At 39.8% G+C, this 15528-nt stretch overlaps 1 protein-coding gene across 1 annotated transcript in view; it reads left to right on the top strand.

Moving 5' to 3' along the window:
- The window catches only part of SPATA16 (spermatogenesis associated 16), a gene marked incomplete at its 3' end in the record, with an annotated part of 163949 nt that overhangs the window by 95543 nt on the left and 52878 nt on the right, over window positions 1-15528 (top strand). Inside the window, 1 exon segment of the mRNA XM_081138639.1 lies at window positions 1679-1763. Within this exon segment, the coding sequence (XP_080994765.1) occupies window positions 1679-1763 (85 nt within the window).

Raw genomic sequence — 15528 nt, 5'->3', positions numbered from 1 at the left:
ATTTACTATCTGATTCTTTACAGGAAAAGTGTGTCTCCCCATTTGTCTATTGGCTGGTGTCCTGTTAAACAATGTTTGTTGAGCTATATTTAGTATTGAAGGGAAGGAGGAATCAGAATGCAGTCAGCCATCACCTAAGAGAATCCAGTTTCTATCAATACAGTACAGTGTGTGCTGCCCTTGAGAGTGAGAGTTTTCATTGATTGATTTTATTTCATTGATATTTTCACTAAGATTTTTCATTGATTTCCTCAATTCAGAATTTATTAAATGGATTTCTATTAGGTGACAGGTATCTATATGTCAACTAGGCTTCCTTTTTAGGCAGCCATGGGAAGAAACTTTTTCTTGTGTTTCTATCACAATGCAAATGTTTGAAATTCACTGTTGCCACTCTCTCATCTATGATTTTTATAGTTTGTTTGCTACCCCATACATATTCACGCAACATCAAAACCTCCTAGCTCCCTTTATCTTATTAAACTAGAGCTCTGAAAATATAAAAGGAGTCTTAAAAGATTAATTATCCTTAAATTATTGTCATTTATTTTGAAATGTCAATGGACAGCTTCTTTCCAATAGCACATGTGTGAAAAGAAAAATATTGAGTTGAATAATCCACCAAATGGTGGTATTTTTTTCCATTGTTAATTTTTTTTAAGTCCTAATTTTTCTCTGTTCTGAGCAAGAATCTAAACATTTTAATTCTTTCACCAGAGTAACATAGTAAGTTTATAGCTGCTGTGTCTTAGACAACCTACATTTAGGGAAGAAAATTTCTAATTCAATTTACAATTATGTCAAGAAACAACACGTATCTGCAGGCAAAGATAAGAAGAACATTCAGGGGTACACAGTGATAGCTCTTCTTAAATAAATAAACTTTTGGTTCTAGTGATTAGGTATACAGGATTATTATATGTTTAATTGGCTAACGGGACAATTTGGAATTACTTCTAGTCACATTTAATTGGATTTGGAGACTCTGGAGAAAAGAAATAGAGAGGCCTAGCAGAGAAACAGTCATAAAAGTAAACTGTTTTTCCAAAGGGTGCTAAGCAATGAATTAATATCCATTGCACAATAGTTTTTAATATCCCCTCAGCTTAATAAGACTAATGCAGTGGTTGTACATGCTAGATACTAAAACCAATTCAATTAAACACAAGTTTGCGGGGAAAGGAGTGTTTGTAGAATTGGAAATTTTTTCTTTTCAATTTTAAGGAGGCTAATGTAATCAGAGGTGAATGATCTTTAACTCAGGTAAAGCCTGAGATGTACTTAAATACCAATATATAATAGTTAGCTACAATGCTATGCGAGGTTTAAAGGCATTTTAGAGTCCATAAAATGTAAATGTTTGAAGCTTAATAAGAGGAAACCAAAAGCATTCTCTCATCATCTGTAAATACTATTCTTATACTGTACAAACAAAATATAACATCTAGAAGATAAATGGCTAGTTGCTTCTCTTATAGTGTTAAACTATCAAAAAACAAACAAACAAACAAAAAACCCTACTTTCTACATTGAAAATTGTGCCTTATGTTTTGTTTAATATTAGTCCAAATTTATACATTTCCAAATCATCTCCCTCAGTATTTATATATCCTTCCTTTTATGGTTTTCCTTTTGTCTTATAAATTTGTTTCTTTTTTTTTCAACCTGTTGTTTTTAGGAGTGCCATGATTGCTGACTACATGTTCTGGCTCTTTGGAGGAAGTGAACAGTGTATAAGCAAGCTCATCAAACTGTATTGGCAGGTAAGAATCGATGTCCCAACTGGGGGGGGGGGGGGGCATCTTCCTTTTAGGACCAAAATGAAGGATTTGTGCTTACAAGACTGCTGAAAAAGGTAGCTGTGGGCCTATGAATCAGAAAGACACTACTCAGTAGGAATGTATTTAATGTATTTATAATGAAGTAGATTTTCTGTGACTAATTTTAAGGGTAAAATTCAAGGTCATTAACCCTTTGCCCATACTTCAGTTTACAACCCAAGATAAATTTTAGACACCCCCAGAACTGTTTTCCCAGGCATGCTGCTATAATGACATGATCCTTTAAAATATGAACTTTGTATTTTCATAGATTCTCTTTGATCTATGACCTGTAAAAGCAGATGCTAGAAGTAATACCAATTACACAATGAAGGGAAATGCAAAGATCAGTTGTATTTGTTGGGTAACATTTAGGATTTGGAACACTTAACCAAACACACTGCAGATCTTCTTTCTTACTATTCAAAATGGCAGCAAGAAGTCGTACGAAAGGTCAGTTAGATGTCAAGAACAGTCATAATTTCTTAGACTTATAGGAGCATTAAGAATGCACTAGGTCAATCTCCTTCACAACACACAAATATATTTTTGCCTTATGCTCGCCCCACGAATTGTCAATGACTTTCTGCTGAAGTATATCCAAAACGAAGATCTCACTTAGCTTTAAGAAACAACATCTAATTTGCTAACTATATACACTGCTCTCTTCATTTAAAGTGGATTTCTACTCCCTTAAAACTTACATCAAGTGGTTCCTCATGGGGCCACACTGACCCAATGGAAACTTGTTTCCAAATAAAATTTTTTTCAAATATTTGAAAATCAACTACAACAGCCACCTCCTTCCTCGAATCTTCTGCTCTCTAGACTGTGTGTGGCAGTTTTTCCCTTGTGTTTCAAGATGGTTTAATTTAATCAAATATGAACCTGTAGAACTAACTAGAATAAGACCTGCTAAAACACTAATATGAAAGTGAGAAACAATCATCAGCAATCTTCTAATGCTTCCTAATTTTCCCCACATTCTCACTGTTGTGTCTTGGCCCCTAGTTTTCTGTATTTCTATCACATGTTATCTTCATTAGACAGTAAAGTATTAGGTTTACCATGTAAAATTCTCAGTAACTTATATTGTTTCATCTAAATGTTTGGAGTTCAATTTACCTACTATAAAAAATAAGAATTTAAATTAGTCTTACTTATAATTGAGACCTGTTAACCTTTAGGTAGGTAAACTTTTAACCTCAAAAAATTATTAATTTGCTGATAAGTGTTAGACTTTTCTAAGGAAAACATGTGAAAGAGTAGTAGTTGCTTATAGACATGTAAGTTAATAGTTGTAAAGAATTACTAGATTTGAAAAAATAAGCAAATAATATGGGCTATAGATATAGTAAAGGAATAGGACATTTTATTAAAGGATTTCAGAGGCTTCTAGAGAGAGGTGGGAAAGGCATTGAATTCTGAGGATGAGAAAATAGTTAGCAGGCCTAGCACACGTTAGGTCCCAAATGAAGTTTGGTATAGTTCATTCATTCGTTAAACAAACATATAGTGAGTATCTATTGTGTTTTCTACATGAAATTAGATGGAGGGAAGGTCTGGTGTTGGTTCAACCTAAGATAGGTGAAGAGCCTGAAATTGGTTAATAATTTTTTAGATTCCTTTTTCTTTCAAAGAGCACTAATATCACAATTTGCCCCAAGTAAGAAAATAATCTCCACTTAGCAACACACCCATGTTTGCTATATTAAAATAGAATAAAACAAATACTATTCTTTTGCCATTCTATAGCAAGAAGAGATAAGGAAAACATATTTCTCTTTGTATGCTTTTTTTCTCCTTTAATTTGAAGCAACTTGGTATATATAGTGAAAAGGAGCCCTTGCATGGAAGTCACGTCTGATTCAGTCCAAGTTCTAACACCAGTTACCTAACCTGAGGCAAGCTGGCCTCTAGAGGAGCTTCAGCTATAAAATAAGAGATGACTAGCATAAAGTGTTCAAGGATGGCTGTTTTTAAAGCCCATATTAGCAGTAAAATCTCACATTTTTAGGCACATACAAAAGTGATATCACGAATTTTAAGAGAAAAAGTAACATAATTAGAAATTTCATTCTGCAGATAAATTCCATAAACTAAACTCCTCTAACTAGCCCCAGTATCACCACACCACACCATTGTCTCACCAGTTATGTTCTTCCTTCTGCTAGTCAGCTTCTCCTTGATCCTAATTCAGATATATATAAAAACCTTATTCTGTTCTAGGTCAAAAGGGGGTTTAGGACGTCACCAAGGAGTGCCCAGTCCATGCCAACTTTACAGACAGGGATGCCCCACTACCCAAACACCATCACAATGACACTGTTGAATTTAAGAATGCCCCAAACATCACAGACTAGGAATTGTATTTGCACGTACGTTCACAGACATTAATTAAAGCTGAGTACATACAGGGCTATTTTCATGACCTGTGTAAGTGGAGAAGACACTATACAGCTTCCTTTCAACGACATAAAATCCCTCCCATTGTGGTCAGTTATTTTTTTTAAAGGTTTTAAATAAGAAATGGGAAATTTCAGAATGTAAAAAGTTGAGAACCAGTCTACACCCACTCTCATAGACCATTGATTACAAACTTTATATGCAAAAGAACAGACCCTTGCTTTAGTAAGCTCAAGAACACCTTTAAATTGTATTAAGAATGTTTTTCATATCATCAACCCAGCAAAAGAAAAAGGGCAGAAAGCTCTGTGTTATATGACAGCTCACACTGGGATGTATCACTTTGAATAAAAGTGTTTGCACATGTTATTCCATAATAATGTCACCTCGCCAGAACTAGAGAGGGTTGGAAATAACTTGTCACAAGGCCGTACTTGCATGCATGCCTCTGCAACCTGATTCCCTTCTTCTACCAGCCACCCTCCTCTTCTCAAACACCTCGAGACCTCCATCACAATTCCGAACTAACTAGCAAAACAAAAAACCCTAGTCAGGCTAAGAACTAGATATTTTAAAGCAGTGACTCTTATCTATTCATACATTGCTCCTAAAGTCATAATATTATTCCAAGAAGAACTTTATAGTAAACTCTAATTCACCACCTAGGCCCCTAGCCCCTTAGATCCAGGGCTGGATTTAATAGCATCAGAAAACAAACAAGATTTCCTGTCCTTCCACTCCTGTTTCCCCTTCCTCTTTTCCTTCCTTCACTTTCAGCCATGCTCTCAGCCACGTGGGTTATCTTGCGCGTGGCTTCATCTCCTGCAGTGTGAGTAACAGAGCCAACTCTGGTGGGCACCACCCAGCAAAGAGCAGTGAGAAAAGGCGAAAGCAGCTAATTTTGTTGCAGAACTCCCATGAAACAAGTGCAGAGGAACCTCAATAAACAGGCAAGCTGCCTGAGAAGCTCACTCCCTGCCTTAATTGTTCTGTTAAATTTTTTCTTCTTTTTTTTTATTTTTGATTGTTTTTTGAATCACAGACCTCTCTGAGAATCTGATTCAATTTGCAGGCACCCACCTAGAAACAATACTCATAAACATATACAGAGAAAAATGTGCTTACCCTTTATCTCATTGCTGAAAATTGATCTCCTACGCATGGAACACCAAAGCGACGTTTACAGATTATTCCGGCTTTCTCATTCTTGTGAGAAGGTTGTGCAAGTTTTCTGGAATAAAAAATTGAAATATTATATTTGACATCTCATCAATGTCAGCATTTCATTTCAATGGCAATAGAGCTAAAACCTTGATTCACAAAGTCTTGAATAGCAGAGCTCCTATAGCTCGCAATATCTCCTTTGGGTAAGCAGGCATCAAAAAACACCAAAATTCATTTTTTATCATTTCCTTTGTCCTCAAGTCAATGAGATTATTTTTGTTAAGTCTATATCATTGAAGCTGTCTATGTCGGCAATGCGTTTCAATGTTAAAGTCATCTAAACAAAAAGGGACCTTTCTAAGAGATAAACATTTGCCAAGCATCTATAGATTTTTGTGCCTAGAAACTATCAAGATTTTGTCAGTCTCAGACCTAGTATTAGAAAGTTCATATTGTTATTTGACTCTGGCCATCTGATTTGAAGTAGCAGCTTGACCAAAAAAAAGCTCATCATTTTTTCAGCAGCATCTCTAATAGTTAATTCAGTATTTAAATCAAAAGATTTGTCTCATTTATTTGACTAAGTGATCAGCCACTAAAAAAATAAAAGCTAGTCTTGGGATGAACTCACTGTCAATTTGTCCTAAAATGGGTTTTCTTTTCCTTTAAAAATTTTTAAAGAATTACCAAACCAAATCACTTCTAAATTTCTTCTCTGGATTGCCAACAAACTTCTTTAATAGGCAAGAACCTCCTGGGGTGTGTTCTTGCATCTTGACAAAGATCTACTGAAGAGGCACTGATTTGAGTTCTTGGCTCTGAGGAAGCTGAAGACTTTCACGGCAATAAAAGACTTCTTTGGGGATTGTTAGAAGTGTTGTCAACACCAACACAGGCCCGTGTAGAAAGCCTGGCATGTGGAGCATCTTTCCTCAGTGATGTAGCAAAGGCTGAGGCAGTGCCACCTTCACAGGTTGTCCATACGTGCAGAAAATACCAAGGCTTCCCGTCCAATTCAGGTTGTATTTGGCATTGAGATATTCACCGTCTTAAAGGCATTGATGGCATAAATAGTTTCCAGAAAGGGCTCACCATAAAGGCCTATTTCTTTGGTGTAATTATTCTCAAAGTACAAGACCAGGAGCTGGCTGCACAGAGAAACAACATTTCCCCCAGCTACACCCTTGAAGAAGATGGTGCCATCTCTAGGCCCCTAAATCCCTTCCTTGACTTTTGGGGGTTCACAGCCAGAGGCTAAGACTCTTGCAGTATTGATTCTCTTTGCAACAGCCCTTTTTTCTTTGGTTTTGGGCCTAACAAGAGACATTTACTGCTTTCGGCACTCAAAGCAAAAACTAGAACCCAGAATGATAGTGCCATATAGTGAAACGGCACTGTAGTCATTCAAGCTTGAAATCTTCCCAGTCCAGTGTCTCCAGATGCCTCACAAGTGAGTAGATACCTTTTTCCTTCGCTCTCAGGTTGCATCTGTTCTCATACTCATCCAGCAAGTATTTACTGAGCGCCTCCTAGTGGTGGCACGTTAGGCACCGTGCTGTGTGTTAGAAATGCATCAGTGAACAAAATAGGCATCACCCTGTCTTCAAGGAACAAATATTCAAACGCAAAATATTTACCAATAAAAAGAACTGGTGCTTAAATTAGACACCACTTCTTCTTAATCTCTTTTTCTTTTCGTGTTTCTCTCCAGTTTCTTTTAGCAAAAAGCAGCTCAATACATATTTGTTAAATGAATATATCGAACAAATTAAATATTGGTTTGGCATGAAGCTCAAGCCAATAACGTTGAGAATATTTCAGAATAGTTGTTTCATTTGTAATTTTAAAATTCAGTGCTTATATGAATTCAACAAGCATTTCTCTTGTGTAAGCTCACAATCGTGGAGAACTTTTGTGGTTCAGCTGAGTGTGGGATTCGTCGGAATATTTGGAGAAGGCTGAAGATTTCCAGGAGTCTTTTGTCTCATTGGTTCCTGTACTCATTGGTATCTCTATACAGATCCTAAGGTCTTAGCTAGTAGCTTCTTTCAACTGTGTCAATCAAGTCAGCAGCAAGGTGATGGACTTCTCTGCACTAACCAGAGAATGATGCCATATAACTTAGCACTGAACATAAGTTGATCCCTTATACTAATAATTCTAACTTTTTTATTTCATTTCTTTGTTTTTCTTCTTCATACAGCAAAATCATTTCAATATTAGTCATTTATGTGGTAAAAATTTATGTTATGCTATCTCAACCTCAGAATAAAACTAAAATCTTCAACATGAAATTACAGGCAAAGTAAGGTCAGGGAAACAGAAAAGGTTTTATTAGCCCTAACCAGACACCCACATATTCTGGAGAAGAAACTGTGTTCTCTCTAAAAATTCGCTTCCACATGAAAAACATTTCCACCAAAAAGAACAAACTAGAAACACCATATGAGCCATTTCTCTTAATGGTTGTACTTAAAGTCTACTTATTTATTTATTTATTTGGGTTTGTCAGGCAGAGAGTCTATAACATATTTGGACAAGGAGTGTCTGAAAGCAACCAGGCATTATACAGGGTGGGGCAAGAGTAGGTTTACAGTTGTGAGTACGCAAAATGCAGAGTTTATTTTTGTATTATTGTTTATTAATTATTGTATTATTTATAGGAACAATTGTAACCTACGTTTGCCCTACCTGTAGCATTTAGATGAGGTATGATTTGAGAAACACCAAAACACTCATCCAAAAACCTTTTCCCTGTCTATTGCCACGCACCACGCTTACATTCCCACCATTTGGCACTGAGTCTCTAGTCAACCCCAGGTGATATGCAAAAGAATTTTATCTGGAAGTTTTTAACTCATTCATTGGTGAACCCTGAACAGAATTGTGGGAATTAGTTCATTTGAGACTTCTTATTGTCTTTGGAAACATGAAAACAGAATCCTGAAGGAACAAGATGAAAGAAAAGGTAAACTCTGATGACCGATGTTGACAGAATGCACGCGAGCTCTAATCAGAAACAGTGACAGAATGTTTAAGAATATGAGGAATGCATGCTGAGCAGAAGGGCCTTCTGGGGCAAAAGATTGTCTGTGCTTAACTCTGTGAAAGAAAGGAAGCGAAAGAAATATGAGCAGTAGAAAGAGGTCAGGCCTGAAATCCACAAGTTGTTAACTTCTAAATCCTACGCTAGAATTCAATTGTGGATGTTCCTTCACTTTTGTATTACTCAGCTATTGCTACAACAATGTTGTGTAGCAAATCTCTCTAAAACTCAATGACTTATATAGTAAGTAAATTGGTTACCTTGCACTTGACTTATCTAGGGTGGTCTTGCCTGGGCTTGGCAGGGCTTAGCTCCAAGATGCTAAGAGGCCCAAGTGTGATCCATATGCCTCTCATCCTCTTTTGACCAATGGCTACCTAATGTCTTTTCTTCTTATGGCAAAACGCAGGAGTCTAAGAGAGAAAGCAAAACCATATAAGCACATTTCCAGCCTCTGCTCACACTATGCTTTCTAGCAACCCACTGGCCAAAGCAAGCCACATGGCCAAGCCCAAGGGCAAGGGGTAAAATTCATCTACTTACAAAGTTATGGATATGATGTTGCTATACGGAGGGGAAATTGAGTCCAGAAACTCAATCTACAACTGCTCTAGGCTTTAGTTTCTGCTTCGGTATGTTGAGGAAGTTAGCCTCAGTCAGTGGTTCTCAGCCACTCTCTACTGACCAGCTGTATTATAGTCACTGGGGAAAATATTTAAAATATTAGATTCCCAGAGTTGACTGAGGTCCTGAGAACTGTATTTGTCTACTTCTCCCCAGATAGCTGACTCCGATGCACAGTCCTGGGCTAGGTGGTCTCTGAGGCCATTTACAATTTCTTTTAAAGTTAAAAACCAACTTAGCATACCATAGAGTTTATCTAGGGCTTCCTTAGGTGCAAAGATAGGTCAGATGACCTGCACAGGCGATGCTGCCTACCTGACAATGCAAGTGAGATAGTGCATAAGCCGCAGATTATCCCCTCAGTCTTCCCAGGCAACCTGTGCTTCCTATTTTTAAAAGTTAACAACTGTTCTCCCTGCCTTCCCATGCTGTAAGTCAGGTTCTCCTGCACACCCCCCATCCCCAAAGCAAACTCCCTGGCTGCTTCAGGAGTCTTTCCTTCATTCACTGCTACATCTAGACAACAACGGGCATTGCAAGATTTTTTTAGTCACTTGCCTACAAAGAGATATGTTCATTAAGCTAAGAAATATTAAAATTGTCACTTTATAAATTCTCATATTTTCAGTTATAAGACAGACTGAAGAGGAAGTGCCCAAATTGAGAAGTAAAAAAGAGATGCTTTTCCTGGGGCTTGGAAAAAGATAAATGTAGAAATGAATTTGTCATCTAATTATTCATTCCTGTTTATATATTCTTTAATGATATGTTTCCATGGTTACCAGCGTTGTTAAATGCTGCCTATGTTTCATTTTGCTTTGATGCTATTTGAGGTAGGATGCCAGTAGTGGAGGTTCGCTTTTAAGTGAAAGATGTAATAGAGGCATGTATTCGATCCAAGGTTGAGTGTCCCCGTGAAGGAGACAGTGACCATGACATTATTTTCTGTTTGTATAGTTTTGTGTAGTTCTTCTATTGATGTTCTGTGAGTGTCCCGGGCATTAGGAAGACAGAAAGAAAGGAAGGAAAGGAAGGAGGGAGAAAGAGGAAGGGAGGCATGGAGGAAGGCACTTGAACCCTTACACAAAGTAAACTCATGTGTACATTTCACTACTATTATATATAGTATTCAGTGGCATTAATTTTCCCAGACTATCAAGTAGGTGAGGTTGCTTTTTACCTGACCCATCCATCCTGTCTCCTCACACTGTCCCTCCTCAACCACACATGTACCTGCCAGGGGCCAAAGCCTTCTTTCAAAAATGAGTCCAAGATTTAATTACTTCACCTCTATGTGAATCTTAGAGTAGCACCTTTTCAGAGGGTGTCTGCCTTTGAAGCCCCAACTGTCACAGAAATAAGGGCTTTGTCTCCTGCTAACACAGTCAGGTAGGTATCCAGGTAGTGTATGAATTTGGGTACAGCACCTTAGAATGCACCCTGCACGGGGCAGCGTACTTCACTTGTTCAATATCCTTCTATCTGCAAATTGATAGTTCAAGCTCCGTAGAAAATGGTGACATCGTATCAAGCAAGGAAATTAATCCTTGACCACTCCTGAGAAATATTTACTTATGTTTTAAACGGTGCTGGTTTGGTTTTGCAGTCATATCAGTAGGTGATGGAGGAGCCCACACCATTTAAACAGTCAACTTTTCCTCCCAGCCCCTTCCTCAAAAGCTTTTTGTGTTTTGATGGTTGTTAAGGTAGAATAAAAGTAACCTCCAAATTTCTTTTCATTTTCTCTCATTTGAGAATGATACGGGCTTCAGAGGTTTAAGGCAACTTGGGCCTTTTTTTTTTACTTGGACAAATTTAAGTATAGTTGTTTGATTCCTAAGAGTCCTGAGGCTATTCTGCTAGGTTGCCATGAGGTTATTTTGTTTACACAGAGGATTTGCCTTTTAGTTTAAATTTGTTAACATGTTGACTTCTTTGTCTTGTTTGCATATGAAAATCAAAAATTGTTATGATTAAAATCAAATTTAGAGGGTTCTATGGTTACCTTTTATATTTTCTTTAGATTTTTATGGGTTATTGATTTACAAGCTTGCAGAGAAATTGAGGCCACTTTTTTTTAGCAATTGGAGATATGGAATAACTATCCCATGAAATTATGAAATTTTTTAAGCTGTGTTCACCCAGGTACAAGATAGTCTGCAAAGCTCAAAGCTTTTAAAGCTTTTATTTATATTCAGACATCCTTTTGACAAAACTGTACACCAATAAAAAATAAATGTTCCTCTGCTCTTGAACTCATTTGATTGTATTTTCCTCACTAATTATTGAAGACTGCCTGCTCTACCTGTACTGTAGTTCCCAGTTGAATCATTTTATTTTTCATAACCTCTCCTCTTCCAAATAATGAGACTTTGGCATTTTAACTATCAACCTTTAACATACAGCATGGTTTACTTTTCCTCAAAATCTTAAAGTAACTATTGAGCTAACCTATTTTTATCCAAGAAAGCACAGGTGCTATTTTATACAGAGCCATCTAAACCAGGAGTCCACAGACTATGAGGGTCAATAACATCAAGAAAACCTTGGGGGGAATATTTCCAGCCCAGTTCTAAAGGGATGGCAAAGATGATGATAAGCATGGCAAGTCCTCATTTTATCTATTCTTCATCAGATGGGGATTGGCCTACTTTAACATACCTATATAAAGCACAAAACAGAAATAAGACTGACGACTGGACGCAGATAACTTGGAAGAATAGTGGCAGGTCTCTTGAAGATAGCACTTCATTTCATTTCTCACTGATGTGTTTATCACTATTCTGAGACATCTTGATGATGGGAAGTCACATAGGAGGACACCTGCCCCCTAATTGTCATCCTCCTGCAATCTGTTGCCTTCTAAAATATAAAGTCCTCTGGGAGGAGCCACAGCTTGGAAGAGATTAATTGCAGGCAAATGAGAGAAATAAAAAAGAAAAAGAGGTATCTGGTTGCCAAACAAAGCTGAAAAACTTGAGGAAGAAGAGAAATTATGGGGAGGTAGGAATACACCTAAGACAAACTTTGAGCACTAGACGCTAGCGCTATAAAAACACTTTTCTACATGGCTCAGTACTAGTCCCTTTTACTGGATTCCAGACAGACCAACATAGCTCCTCGGTCTGTGCACTGCCAGGGCCACACAGCTACTAGCTTCCAGGATGAACGTTTCCCTCATTGGAAGGCTCCTTCAGAACTTTTTTCTGCTAAGGATTCCATTTCTGCCTTGTGAAGATTTATAGAGGAGTCCTATATTCAGAATCCTAAGTTTGTTTTTTTACTTTTTAAATTTATCTTTATTGTTGAGAGTATTACAGGTACCCCATTTTTCCCCCCAATTGATCCCCTCCACTTCGCTCCCACCCCCTTCTCAGGCCTTCACCCCATTATTAACATGGGTTATGCATATAACTTCTTTGGTTAATCTCTTCCCATCCTCCACCCCCCTTCCCTCTTTCCTCTGAAATATGATCGTCTGTTGCATGTGTCAGTGTCTCTGGATCCATTTAGTTCATCAGATTCTTTTGTTCATTGGCTTCTTCTTAAAGAAGACCCTTCAACATTTCCTGTAGTGCTGGTCTGGTGGTGATGAACTCCATTAGCTTTTTCTTATCTCTGAAGCTCTTTATGTGACCTACAGTTCTAAATGATAGCTTTGCTGGGTAGAGAAATCTTGGTTGTAGTTCCATGTTTTTCATCACTTTGAATATTTCTTGCTACTCCCTTCTGGCCTGCAAGGTTTCTGTCAAGAAATCAGCTGACAGTCATATGGGTGCTCCCTTGTAGGTAACTAACTGCTTTTCTCTTGCTGCTTTTAAGATTCTCTCTTTGTCTTTAACCTTTGGCATTTTCATTATGATATGTCTTACTGTGGGCCTCTTTGGGTTCCTCTTGTTTGGGACCCTCTGTGCTTCCTGGACTTGTAAGTCTATTTCTTTCCCCAGGTAGGGACAGTTTTCTGTCATTATTTTTTCAAATAGGTTTTCAATTCCTTGGTCTCTTTCTTCCCTTTCTGGCATCCCAATAATACAAATGTTGGGCCTCTTGAAGTTGTCCCAGAGGCTCCTTATACTATCTTCATATTTCTGGATTCTTTTTTGTTTTTGCTCTTCTGGTTGGGTGTTTTTTGTTTCCTCCTGTTCCAAATTGCTGATTTGATTCTCCACTGCCTCTACTCTACTGTTGATACCATGTAAATTATTCTTCATTTCAGTTCCTGTAGCCTTCATTTCAAATTGGTACTTTATTACGTCGTGAATCTTCTCAGTAATTTCCCTAATAGTCTGCTTAAACATCCTTATAAACAAATTCTGAACTCTGTATCTGTTAGCTTGCTTGGATCTATTTCATTTAGTTCCTCTTCTAGAGCTTTCTTCTGTTGTTTCCTTTGTGACATGTTTCTATGCCTCCACATTTTGGCTGCTTCCAGGTGTTTGTTTCTATGTATTAGGTGGAGCTGCTATGTCTCCTGGAATTTGTAGAGTGGCTTTGTGTAGTAGGTGTCCTGTAGGGCCCAGTGGCTCAGCCTCCCCAGTCACCTGAGCTGGGCCTTCTAGGTGCTCCCCTGTGTGGACTGTGTGCACTGTCCTGTTGTAGTTGAGCCTTGGTTGCTGTTGATGTCACTGGGAGCAATTGACCCCCAGACCAATCGGCTGTGAGGACCAGCTGCAACTACAGCCAGAGAGCTGCTGTGCTGGAGACACCCCTATGGAGCAGGATTTACTTCAGTGGAGCTTTGGTGTTCACCAAGTGCGCCCCTTGAATGTGTCACTCGTGGATGTGGTAGGGTTGTAATTCAGTGTGGTCGAGTCTGACCACCAGGTACACTGTCTCTGGGGCCTCCCGTGAGGTGCCAAGTCAGCCTCTGCCAGTGCCTTGCCCAGGGCCCCCCAGCATGAGCTACAAAGTAAAACGTAGTTGGCTGCTACTTGTGCTGGGCTTGGAGGTGCCCAGGAGAGGCCAAGCTATGAGCCAATGCAGCTGCCGTTAGTGCCAGGCCTCAGGCCACTTATCAAACCATATGGGACCCTCTGCTGCTTGTTTGAGAGATTTTAGGAAAGTCCTAAGCATGAGGCTGGAGAGGCCACTTGCACAGAAAAGCCCCTGGAAATGGCCTGGATGAGCTGCAGGTGGGGAGGGGCGGGGCCCCGGGAATCACGGGGCGGGGCCAAAGGTGCGAGTCAGGTGCTGGCGACTCAAATATGGCGCCTGCCTGCCGGCTGTGTGCGGGGAGGACTCGCCAAGGAGCAACAGCCTCTGCCAGCCCTTCTGCCTGGGAGGAAGCCGCCCTCCGCCTCTCGCCCGGATCTCAGGCAGGTTAGTTCCTCCCCGAGGGTCCCGGGTCCTTTCAGGCTGCTGCCCGGCGCTGGGCTCAGAGGGAGCGTCCGAGTGAGTCCGTGCCGGGCCCTTTAGAGGAGCTGCTGGGGCTCCCGCAGCCTCCGCGACCCTCAGGGACAGTCCCCGCTGGTTTCACAGCCTGAAGGTGTGGGGACATCTCTTCCCGGCCTGGAGCCCTGGGCTGGGGGCCTGCTGTGGGGCTGGGACCCCTCCCTCCTCTGGGAAACCCCCACCGCCCAGATTCCCTCCCGGGTTTACCCTGCCGCACCGGGGGTGGGCCCGAGGCCCCGTCTTGGAGATTCAGCCCCTTACGCCCGCGTCTCCGCCCCTCCTACTGGTCTCGGTGCTTCTTCAGCTCCCTGGTTGTGGGGCTTCCGCGCAGCTGGACCTCAGGAGGCTCTGAGTGATGGCGGTTCTGTTTTAGTTGTGATTTTGATGTGGTTGCGGGAGGCGGCGGGTGCAGTTGTCCCTTACACCGCCATCTTGTACCCCCCGGAATCCTATTTAATGCTAGGCAGGGCTGTGGATTTCATCTGTGCATCCGCCCAACATGAACAGCTCAGAGCACGAGGCTCTGGCTGAGATAGAACTGATTTGAATCCCAAAAATGCTGTCACAAAGCAGCTATGTGAACTATGGCATATTGTTTAATATAAAGACTCAGTTTTTCTCATCTATAAAATGGGATAACAATGCTTGTTTTTCTAGCATTGTCTTAACAATTAAACAGAATAATTTATCTGCAGCACTTAGCCAATGCACAGTGACCACTCATTTCATTAATAAATGAGTTTTACAGATTAATCAATGAATTAAATGAAGATTACATAGGCAAAGTAAAAGGGCAGGATGCTTTCTGATGGCAAAAAGGCCCGGCAACCTTCAAATAAAACATCCTTGAATTCTTTTGACTTCTCCAATATGCACTTTTTCAAGGGCATCCTTGACTTTTCCACTCAAAGTCATCTGCATAGTAGCCCAAGAGAGAAAACAGATGCTTTGTGGAAAAAGCAGTACAAGTCTGGGGACCAGGACCCCGGGTTCTTGTCCCAGCCCTGCCATCAATCAGCTGTTTACACCAGCAAGCCATCCACTAATCTAAAGCCACCAGTCAAGCAATACAATCAG

This window comes from Miniopterus schreibersii, assembly GCF_964146895.1.
Source record: "Miniopterus schreibersii genome assembly, chromosome: 5".
In the NCBI taxonomy this organism is placed as follows: domain Eukaryota; kingdom Metazoa; phylum Chordata; class Mammalia; order Chiroptera; family Miniopteridae; genus Miniopterus; species Miniopterus schreibersii.
Note: the sequence above shows the minus strand (reverse complement) of the source record. Positions and strands in the feature narration are given on the sequence as shown.